This window comes from Pipra filicauda, unplaced genomic scaffold (genome assembly GCF_003945595.2).
Source record: "Pipra filicauda isolate LSUMZ 115617 unplaced genomic scaffold, ASM394559v2 scaffold27_size4233163_pilon, whole genome shotgun sequence".
Lineage (NCBI taxonomy): Eukaryota > Metazoa > Chordata > Aves > Passeriformes > Pipridae > Pipra > Pipra filicauda.
Genome location: NW_024104398.1, coordinates 2077931 through 2089939, shown reverse-complemented (window position 1 = coordinate 2089939; position 12009 = coordinate 2077931). Strand labels below are relative to the sequence as shown.

The 12009-nt window shown below is 40.4% G+C and overlaps 1 protein-coding gene across 1 annotated transcript; it reads left to right on the top strand.

Moving 5' to 3' along the window:
* The first annotated feature begins 253 nt into the window (after nucleotides 1-253).
* On the top strand, nucleotides 254-8302 carry LOC113986586 (serine protease inhibitor 2.1-like). The gene is made up of 5 exons (XM_027718379.2): nucleotides 254-276; nucleotides 3014-3676; nucleotides 4564-4834; nucleotides 5484-5631; nucleotides 6442-8302. The coding sequence occupies exons 2-5, from the start codon at nucleotides 3031-3033 to the stop codon at nucleotides 6634-6636; spliced, it is 1260 nt and encodes a 419-aa protein (XP_027574180.1). The 5' UTR covers nucleotides 254-276; nucleotides 3014-3030; the 3' UTR covers nucleotides 6637-8302.
* Nucleotides 8303-12009: the final 3707 nt, after the last annotated feature.

Sequence of the window (12009 nt, the reverse complement as noted above, 5' to 3'; positions counted from 1 at the left end):
TCTGCTCCACATGGCCAAAGGCAACAGAGAGAATGTCACAGCTACTCTTCAAATGGCTGAAGATTGTCAGCTTCTTTGGCTGAATAATAGAGATGACCCTCGCAAACCTGTTTCGCCAATATTTGCTTTGCTTCCTCCTTTTTTTTGGTTGGCTCTAATTTTTATCAGATCTGTTTAATGTTTAACAGCACTAATTAAGCAGAAGATGGTGTACTAGTATAAGTAACAGTGTGGGGAACAACATGGTCAGCTGAATGCAACGAGGCTTCTGATTTCGTAAGTACTACACATGCACTTTTCTTGGAGACTTGCAAACGATGATTTCTCTGGTTGGTTGAATTTTAATATTAAGTTAATTTCATTTGTCTGCTTGTGATTTGGTTCTGTGCAGATGTTGCAATGGAAGATTAATCAAGCAGACATGTAAGGGACCAGTGGGACCTGCTGTTCTGGGGGAATATGCTTAGTCTGAAATCAAACTAAAATAACCTTTGAAGTCATGGGGACTTATTAAGTAGTTGTCAAAACAGAATATTGATGTAATCACCTTTTAGGTTGAAACAGTCTTCACAGTGACTCAAAATTAGTATAATCCCACTATTGACTGAACAACCAGGTCCAATTTATAAATTCTTTCAGTGACTTAATTTAAAAAACAATCATTGAATTGCTAAGGCCATGCTTTCTAATTAGACAGGGGTGAGTGTAATGGGGGGGGGGGTGTGTGGAAGGCCACAATTTAAATTTAATTGCCCCTTTTATTTCCATAGACAAACTAATATGTGGTCTGGAAGAGAATTATTTTCTGAATTTCCAATTTGCATAAAAAGTACTGCCAGATTTAGTAAAGCCTTTCTTCAGCTTTGAACTGTTAACAAAAATATTTGTGTGTGAAATTTTCTAATCTCAAAATGTTGAAATTAATGTGATTTCATCTCTAAAGGGAAAAGTATGGGAGGAAAACTTGATGACAATATTCAGTGTTTTCCAGCTTCTGGTAGAAGCATTTCTTTCAGATTTCTACAGAGAGCACTGATACTAAGAAAAGTTTTATAACTGATCTGTTATAGTAGAAGCTATAACAGAGACATGCCTAATATAAGCTTGCTGCAGAAAAAAAAAACTAAACCATACTCTTTGCTTCAGAAATTCTTTGAAATTCAGGCTAAGTTCTGTATGGACACAGGAAGTGAACATGGACAGATAAAAATTATCTTCTCACCTGAGTGTGCAATATCTCAAATACCTAGAGATAAACAGCCTACAAGATGTTAAACATCAAGTATTTTTGGAACACCCTGTGTACTACATTATTACTTCATTTTTCCACATAGGGGTTTTTTGGGTTTTGGTTTTGGGGGTTTTTTTGGCTGCGAAGAATAGGGAGAGTTCTGCTTAAAAGAGCTGCAAATAGCTGAATCATATTCCCATCTAGAGCCATATTCCATCTTTTGGTTTAAGGAAATTCAAATTTAGTGTTACCACTTTTTACCGCAGGTCACTGCAGTGGACCCTATCTTCTCTCAGGCACACTCAGCATACTCAGATCTAAGCAAATATGAGAACACACAGCTAGTGTATATGTTTGCTATAAAAACAAGGAAGATCATCAATAAAAAAATAAAACAAAATCCTTGAACTTGAGCTGCCCTCAGAAACTCCATCTAAATGTTGTTTAGATAGTAAATACAATCATCTTTCACATCTGGGAATGAATGTAAGACCAGGACAACTTTACCTTGGCAGGACAGGGGAAAATATGTTCCTGGAAGAAAAGGCTACAAACAGGCTGCGTTGGCTGGAAACCAGAAGAGAAGCCATAACAGTAGAAAAGTTCTAGAAATATTTTCATGCAGAAGCTACAAGAACAAAAAGCTTATTTTCATTGATAGCTTGTTACAGCTCTGAAGAGGGTTTGTATGAGATGCCTCCAGAACAGCAGGGAACTGAATTCAGTAAACCAGAGACTTGTCCCAGCTCCTGTGGAGAGCACGGACTCACATGAAGAATATTACATCAGCATTAGGAGAACAAGCATAACAAAGAAACTTGTCATCTCCAAAGAAATTAATCTATGTCTTTTGATTTCCAAATGGGATCAATGGTCCTCTTCTTCTTGGACCCAGGTCTTTCCCATATCCCATGCAAGTTAACCCATTGGTGAGGGGCAAAACATCATTTAACAAATTACAAACACTTGTTGCAGCCACCAAAAAAGAAAGGTTCCTTCACTCCAAACGTGCACCTCATTTTCTGATGCAAACCTGCTGCTTCCCACATGCCTTTGTGCCCATTTCTGCGTGCACTGCTGTCATGTCACAGGATGCTCCAGGCTTTTGCCTTGAATTTTGCGTTGAAGTTCATGCCTTTCTTCCACCACCAGCTGTGGCCAATGACTGGCCATGTGAGTAAGTAAACAGGGCCATGAGGTAAACAGAGGTGTGAATTTAACAAGCACGAAGTAGTCTGTGATAGCTGTCTGCCTCTGTGCTGCTGCCTTGGTGGAGGTGAGGGAATTTACCCCACTTCCAGTGAGTAGCGAGATGTCTCACATTTCCTTACATTTATCAAATTGCTTTTGGGCAGATGCTGTGGAGTATTTGATGTCTTTGAAACCCCCACCCTGTCTTCCCTCATGGTAACTTGTTTGTTTAGATGTACCCTATGGGAGACAATGATCATAGGAAAATAATGTAATTGTTAATTGAGATTATTGTGAACTTTAGCTCTATGTTTTCATAGCCAATGTATTATAATGAAGAAAAGCATTGCCTTTTCAGGCCAGTTACAATGAAATATGATGGTTTTATTATGCTGACATTTTAATCTACAACTTGGTTGAATTTATTAATTAAATTTGACGTTGTACCCATGAGAACTTCAAATATCATGTGTATATTAGATATTTACAGTTGCACTACATAATATTTATGATAATAAACTATTTATTATTCCTTACTACCAAGCACATCATTACCATCTGCTCATTTAATGACTGTTTATTTTGTGACAGAATAATTTCAAAAGAAGATGAAGTGTATCCTGTGCCTGTGTTTACTCCTTGCTGTTCTTTGTGCTGTAACCCATTGCCGCCATGAAGATATTTGCCATGAAGTCAACAATATTAATCTGCAAGATGGAACTGAAAATTTATTAACACATAACTGTGACAAGCAAGGCTCAAACTATGCAGATTTTGTATTTAGATTTTACAAGCAGGCTGTATCAAAGGAAGCTGATGAAAACGTTTTCTTTTCTCCCATGAGCATCTCCACTGCATTTGCCATGCTGGCTGTTGGTGCTAAGTCAACCACCCTGTCTCAGATTTTTGGAGGACTGGGCTTTGACGATCTGACTGAGGCTCGCATACATGAAATACATGACAGTTTTCACAAAGTTTTATCCATACTGAACTGTGCTGATGCTAATATCACATTAAATATAGGGAATGCCATTTTTACAGCTACTGGGTATGAACCACAGGAGTCATTTTTACAAAATATCAAACAATTTTATGATGCAGATTTTTTTAATAGCGATTTCCATAAACCAGAAGAAACTAAGAAGCAAATCAATAAATATATAGAGGAGAAAACCAAGGGGAAAATTCCTGAATTAGTTGGTCATCTTGAACCAAGTACTGTACTAGTTCTAACTAACTACATTTATTTTAAAGGTAAGATATTTAACATAATATTCCAATAGATGGTTTTGATGCAAAATAAAAATTTTAGGGAACTCCTGATGATTTGTTACCAGAGTGACTATTTAGGAAAGAACTAAATTGTGCAGAACCTTCAAAGTAGAGATTAGATCTGGCCAAGAGCAGGGTATCTGATTGTTGAGAAATACTGATTTCTTAATCATGACCCAGTTTGCCTGAAAGCTGTAGACAGAGAAGTCCCTCTCTAGTGGACCTCTCATAGACAGGGATCCACTGCACATAGTCGCACCGGTCTGAGAGCACAATGACTAAAGATGTTTCCAAGATCTCTATGCTGACTGCACATGCCAGTCAAACTTGGTGGACCGATACTCTCGCATAGGGTCCCCAGTTCTATGGTAGATCCACTAGATGCATTGCATTAAAATTTGGGGTAGAGCATTTTGAGGGCCTGTGTCTCTGGAGGCTTGAGCAAATGTTAAGACCCTTTATTCTGCTGATGAATTCCTCACCAGGTTGAGTACAGTCAGCTTTTGTAGGGGCATAGCCTAATAGAAAAGGTATGAGAAGAAGGTCCTGTGGCTGAATGTTTAAGCCATTGTATTTAAATGGCATAAAAGGCATTACATATGGCTACAGTAGAAGGACTCTCAATTGGTCCTCATCAGCCTTTTGTTGTTTTTCAGCAAGACAGGACTTACTTACACTTACTATGCTGGGCTTACTGCACAGCTAAAATTGCTTTATTGTGTGTTATGCAGGAGGTTGAAATTATTCAGTGATCATATTCTCCCATAAATAGCCCTCCATTGTCCTACATTTAAGTTGGTCTAATTTAGAAGAGCCATTTCTTATGATTACCACATTTGACTACCATATCTTATCTTTTCCCCCATTAGCTGCCTGGGAAAAGTCTTTTGATCCTTTGCGTACATATGAGGATGATTTTTTTGTGAACACAAATGCATCTGTTAGAGTCAACATGATGCAGCATGACAATACCACTAACAGTTACTACGACCAGGATCTCTCCTGCGAGGTGATAGAGCTGCCTTACCAGGGCACTGCACGAGCATTGCTCATTCTGCCTGATGATGGAAAGATGAAGCAAGTGGAAGATGCTCTCTCCAAGGAAACTCTTTGTAAATGGAATAACAAACTTATGCCCAGGTAACTCTAGGTAGATGGATTACTATATTTGAGAACAATTCACTGTTTTTAAAAGGAAGTGCTAAGTTCGGATCATCTCCTGCTGGGTATAATGTCCTGATTTCATAAATAAGCAATTCCCCAAGTGAGTCAGAGAAGAGCATAACTGCTAAGAAACTGCAGGCTCTCTGACCAGACAGAAGGGGTCACAGCATTGTAACAATTGCCTCAAGACTTGCTTGGCTGCCTTTTGACTACTGTACCTCCTCTTTCATGGTGCCAACACAATTCATTTTCTTCACCATGAATTTTGTCATGATATATTTTTCCTCCTTTTCCCTTATTTTAGGCTTTCCACAGTCAGTCTGCTTATTCTCTGCAACTCTCTAGCCAAAAAACTCTGCTAGGTGTCTGTATGTGGCATTGGGATGAATGAATAGCAATGAAGAAATTCGTTTCTTTTCACAAAAATCAAATGGAGAATGTAGAAACAAGAAGATGGAGCATCTCTCTGGATGCCAAGATTGCTCAAGGAACACAAATGCTACCATCAAACAAGTCTGCAATCAAAAGAATTCTTTCAAGTGTCACTGAATTGCATACTATCCATCCTGCTGGCTGAAACAGGCCTGGAATGCCTCACTGTTGTTTTGTTTTCTTTGATCAACAGGAGATTAAATCTGCAGTTACCGAAGTTTTCTATTAGTGGGTCTTATGATGTTAAAAGCCTGTTTGAGAAAATGGGCATTACTGAAGTGTTCTCAGGTAATGCTGATCTGTCTGGAATTAGTGGCAGCCATAATCTCCAGGTTTCACAAGTAAGTGCTAGTGATGGGGTGGCGGTTGGTTGTTTTGATCAATTGTGTCTAGGGTTTTTAAAGACTTTCTTCCCCTCCTTTTATTGTTGAAGTTATAAGTAAAACTCACAACGAAACGTAGGGGCTTGCTTAGTAATTTTGCTTTTCTACAGAAAGAATCTTCTGGATCACTTTTGTATTACTTTAATATTGCTATTAAAAGGCTGGATATTAAGTACATGGAAAAGTTGAACAACTTTAAATGATTTCTTGGCACTGGAATATAATATTTTATATGATATTGTGTCAAACTCTAAATGAGGAGTATATTATGATCTTTGTGTTGATTAGTACCTAATTTTTTAATATTCTCAAAGTTTCCAGGAGATTTCCAGTTTGCAGAAGCAGAATTTCGCTATGTCAGTTTAAGCTATGATTTAATGTTAAAGATGCCAAATACTAGCCCTGTATTAGCATTTAAATAGCAGCGTTTCATTAACCTTGGAATAAGAGACAGTGTTCCTATTGGAAGTCCTAACCATCTAAGAAAATAAACTAGTTTGTGCATGTGCTGTTATTATTTCTCTCTACTCAGCACTAGTGAGAATGTACTTACAGTGTGTCCCTGTTTATTTTTGGCTCTCCTTGTTCAGTCCTGACATAGAAAACACTCCTGTTTCAGACCGCTGGAGATTTACCATAAAATAAAGTTTCATCCACTGGATTTATCACTCCTTTCTTCTCCTAAATATTCCATAAGAAGAGAATTTATTTTACCTCCTTCTTCCTGTCCCATATATAAACCACAGTGTTTTCTTCTTTTCTCTGCAGGCAATTCACAAGGCCCTGCTGGAAGTTGATGAGGCTGGATCTGAAGCTGCAGGAGCCACTGCTGCAATCTCTACCAGACTTCTGTATCCTTCTGTTACCATCAAATTCAACAAGCCCTTCCTTATTTTGATCTCTGACAAGCTAACTGGCACTACACTTTTCATGGGGAAAATTGTTGATCCTACTAAAAAGTAATTGCTGAGTTATTTGGCGTATTGGTGTTGGGCACGAGTTGTAATGGGTACAGTGTTCGCATTCATGGGCTAGTTAGTGCTACTAACTGCTCTCTGATTGAGGGATATTCAGAAGTAAATGAGGAATTCCTCGTCAAATTAATAAGCAAAAAATTATTAAAAAAATCTCATCAAGTAACGCTTTTTAAATGTAACATTTTCCCCAGTTGAGTAATTATATTGGGTTTGCATGGCAAGGTTTTGGTAGCAGGTGGGGCTACAGGAGTGGCTTCTCTGAGAAGCTGGTAGAAGCTTCCCTCACGTCCAACAGAGCCAAGGCCAGCCGGCTCCAGGACGGAGTTGGCACTGGCCAATGCCAAGCCCATCAGAGATGATAGTAATGCTTCTGTAATAACATATTTAAGAAGGGAAAAAAAGCTATTTTGCAGAAGTAATTGCAGCCAGAGAAGAGCAGAGTGAGAATAAGTGAAAGAAACAGCCCTGCAGACACCCAGGTCAGCGCAGAATGAGAGGGAGGAGGTGATCCAGGTGCCAGAGCAGAGATTCCCCTGCAGCCCATGGTGAAAAACCTGGTGAGGCAGCTGTGCCTACGCAACCCCTGGAGGGATGCAGCGATCCATCTGCAGTCTGTGTAGGAGGTGGATGTCCAAAGGAGACTGTGATACATGGGAAACCCACACTGGAGCAGGTTCCTGGCAGGATCTGTCAATCCATGGAGAGAGGAACTCATGCTAGAGCAGGTTTCCTGGCAGGACTTGTGACCCTGTGGGGGACCTAGGATGGAACAGCCTGTTCCTGAAGGACTGCACCCCATGGAAGGGACCCATCCTGTAGCAATTCATGAAGAACTGTAGTCCATGGAAAGGACTCACACTGGAGAAGTTTGTGGAGGACTATTACCTATGGGAGGGACCCCATACTGGAACAGGGGTAGGACTCCCTGAGGAGGGAGCAGCAGCAGAAACAGCATGTGATGAACTGATCATAACTCCCATTCCCTGTCTCCTTGCACTGCTGTGGGGGAGAAGGTAGTGCCTGGGCAGGAGGGATGGGTAGGGGGAAGGTGTTTTTAAGATTTGTTTTACTTCTCATTATCCTGCTGTGTTTTTGATTGCTAATAAATTAATTTAATTTCCACAAGTGAAGTCTGCAGAGGTCAATAACGCTAAGACGATCCCAGCGGAGGCAAGAAGCTGGAATGCTTTATTGGACTTACAAGTTCTTATTTAAAGGCTTTAGGGTCTACATATTCAATGGGGGGTTTACATATTCATCAGGGGCCAGAACTATTACAATTAGGGACTTTATAGGGATGAGGTAAAGGGGAAATCCTAAATTACCAACTTTTGGGTCTTAGCACTTACATCATAGGGGAAAACCCATCTTATCTTAGGGGGATTACATGGGGGGAGCAGATAACACAAAGGGAGAGATAAAACACAGAAGTTTTTCTGCACAGGTATGATGAGATCAGGGCATGGTTTCTCCAAGCTTGGGCAGGACATTCCAAACCCATGACATCAATAGATCCTTGTCTGGACTCTAAATGGAGGTTTTTTCCCAGTCTCTGTCAGCCCAAGGCTTTTGTTTAAACCTAGTAGTTTTCTTTTTCTCATATCCAAAAATTTGGAATCCAACACAAGTCTGTTTTGCCTTTGACAGTAATCTCTCCCTTTCCTTATTTCAACTCATTAAACTTTCATTATATTTTCTCTCCCCTGTCCACTTGAGGAAGGAAGTGATAGAGTGGCTTTGGTGGGCACTTGGCATCCAGCCAGGGTCAAAACACAATTGAAGTTATTAATATGTTTTCCAAATTTTCCTTGAAAGATAACTTTTTTAAAGTATGTTGTTATTTTTCAAAGTGAATTCTCTCTGCTAAGGAGTTTTGCTACTCACCAAAACCTTTATCCCAATAGGTAACAAGTCTTGTAATGCTACTACGTCTTCTCCAGCACATGATGATGACCAGTATTCACCTGAGCTGGTCCCTACAGAGTTTTTTCTTCTTTACATTGCTCTTTGCTGCCTAGGCTGTTTATCCTCAATCAACCTATTCTTTCTCATATATTCCAACTCTTTGCCTAGGAGCTCTTAAGAAATCATTGACAAAAAAAAAAAGAGAAAAATCCCTGAAACAATAGACTTATTCTGCTGTAGCTCTCAATGTGTCTCTTTGCAGTCCACAAGGTCAGCAAAAAACTTTGAGACAGTGACATTAGGCATAGCATAAACTGTCAAAGAATTGTCCTGTGACAAATGTCATTCATGAATTATTGTTATGGCTGATAAATAAACTAAGCATTGCAATTAAAATCCATCACTTAAGGAATTACTCCAGTCTCTTGTTATCATTCTTTAAAGCTTTTAAAATCAACAGAAGCCCTCAGTCATTCTTATTAACATATCAGGATGTCTGTAAAATATGTTTTATGTCTATAAAATATGTTTTAAAATCTGTTAGAGGAGTAAAACTTTTCTCATGTGGAAATTGAGATTCTTTACATTCTCTTTTTGTGTGCCTATTTGGGTAAAACCTGTTTTCAAGAAATACATGAACACTTCCTTTCTGTTGTGGGTCTGTAGATCACCACTCTTACTGCAGTGGAGTACTGGGGCTAAACTATAACAAACCATTTATCACACAGCTGCTGCCTCAAGGAGCGGCTGACTTCAACAGCGGCTCTCTCACTGCACTGCTTTAACTCATGCCATTGCATATTGATCCTGGATACATTTTTTGCAAGTGGAGTTGAGTCCCTGTGTCTAGGAAGGTGATGTTTCTGAATGTACTTGCTCATTTCCACAGTGATCCTGGCAATGTGCTTTGAGCACTGCAAAGGCAATGCAAACCCCTAATCAAAGCTCTCCCCTCACATCTCTGGCCTTCTGACCTGTTCTCCCAAACTTGGTCCACCCTACATAAAGGTGCTTTACTGAGGCCCATCAGTGCTTGAAGCATGGGTTTCATGTACGGAGGACTATGTTTCTGGCTGAGGGAGACTTGGAGATTGCTGCTGTGTATGAATCCGTTTGCACCACATTCCAAGAATTCAGTGGAAGCCCTGAGCTATTGCTTCTCCTGGGATGAGATACCATCACTCAGCGGACTGGGAGAGACCATACCTCTGTGCAAAACAGCGGCTTTTGCAGATCAATGATAACTTGCTGTGGTGTGAGGCAGCCTGCTCTGCGATGGCCATACAAACTCAACAAGCGCTGGGAGCGGTTCCCACGAGATCCCATCCCAATAAATCTGTGCACCAGAACTGACTAGAAGGTAGGATGGGGAGATTTTTATCTGAGTAATGAGATTTTTATCAGGGTGCAGTGGCAGAAAAACAGGTTCTTGGCCTGCTGCTAAAGGGAAAGAAGTTAAAAAACCCATGGTTGCTAGGACAGAGCAAAGGCTTTAGGAAATAACACATGGAGCAACTTCATGCCCCATCTACCTCTCAGGCTTTACTTTTGAGAGCAGAGGCAAGGAACAGCAGGACAACAGCTGCATTGGGAGTTTCCACACTGGACTGTGGAAAGTGACTGCTCCTGGCAAAAGTATCAAATGAGACACCTTTGAATGCTGGTTTGGGAGTTATCTATCACAATCTGGGGCATTACCACAGTTGCCCTCCAGTTGACAACTTCATGCTCCAGACCAGCAGGTTGGCCTGAGTTGTAGCAGGGACCTGTGGTGGGAAGAGGGATCACACCAAATCTCTCTTGAAGGGAGGGATATCGAGGGAACAGGAAACTAGTTAGTCTTGTGTTATACATACACCAAAACCAGAAAAATGCCTATAGTTCACAGTATAGAGATCTATAGAGCCTGGACTGACACTGATGTCACTTTCAGCGTTGTTCTAATGATATTCTTTAGGAACTGGACAATTCTGCAAAGTTTTTGTAGGGAGATAGGGTATTTTGTCCTAGTTCCAAGAAATCTGTCTTAGTCTGCCTTGTATTAATTGTCTGTGTAGCTGTTGTGTGTCTTTATGTTACAGGGAAAGTTCCTCTTCATGCTACTAGAATTCTTAATGGTAGAGAAGGAAAGGAAGGATTGTGGTAGACATAAATGGTTTAATTTTCATTTATGGACTGTGTATTCATTCTATCTGTGGCAAAACCATGTATTTTATGGCGTCTCTCCTTCATCTGTAGGTGATTTTATTAACATTCTTCAATATTTCCCTACGATTCTCACTCATGCATTTTTTCAGCCTATAGGGCAGCAGGATCCAAACTAAGCCCTGAAAGAGAGTTAGACCATTTTTATAACCTAAAAGTGTAATCCACTTTACTTTCTGCAGTGACAGTCAGCAGAAGGGGATAATAAAGCTTACAGTGAAGTATACCCTACCATAAACATCCAAGAGAAATGACCTGCTGTGGGTCTTTTAGCCCTGACCTGACATGCTTATGTGAAGCTCTGAGGAAAAAGACTTACCTAAACAGAGCATATCTCAGCTGATAAGCTCTGTGAATGAAAACAGATCTGTTAGGCGGGGTCCCTGAAAGGCAGCCTAGCTGTGCCCCAGCAGACCTGAGGGAGAGACTTCTCCTGGCAGCCTATGAGCCATGTGGGAGACTGTAAGTTTGTTCTATCTGACCTTGTTTGTGGTCCACTGGGACTCTTGATGATGGGATAGCTTCTGTCAGCAATTCTCTGTTTGCTTTGCCCTGTGACAGAGTCCAAGTAGAATGGTGTTACAAAACATGAAGCAGTAGGATGGCAGGGCTAATGTAGTATGTGTTCAATGCATTTTACCTTTCATCAGTAAGGAGAGGAGCTGACTTAATGCCAAAAGGCATAAAGCATTTGAATAGTTATAGAAGAACCAATTGCTCACATAAGCCCTGTTTTTCAGCTGCTACCAGTACTTTGGACTTTCTTTTCTTATTCCTGGCTATGCAATTTGAGTCTCAGCCTTGGTATCTGAAGAACTTACCCTTGAATGGGCATAGCAGTCCTCTCCCCACAGCTGTGTCATCTGCTCAGCCCTTGATCGCTGCTACTACTTTAACGAAATAGGACTTCACCTAGATGTAAGTCAACCCTCTTCTGATTGTGCTGATAGATTCAGCACAACAAAAGGTGCAGGCTTTTTCTCTTTACTCACACTCATTTCAGGCAGGGAATCACTAAACTCTTAAGAATCAGATGATTGTGATAGTTCCCAGGCAGGTTGGTTTTTGAATGTGTATTCTGGGAACTGGGAGTACCCGTAGGCTGATACAAGGCAGTCTCAGTGCCTCACAACCCAGCTGCTTATCTTTGACATGAGTCTTGGTAGCTTTTAGTGGTACAAAAAAAACCCCTCATAGCAGTGTTAATCCCTAATCCAGCATTCAATTCTTGCCCCCAAAACAGAGAGGT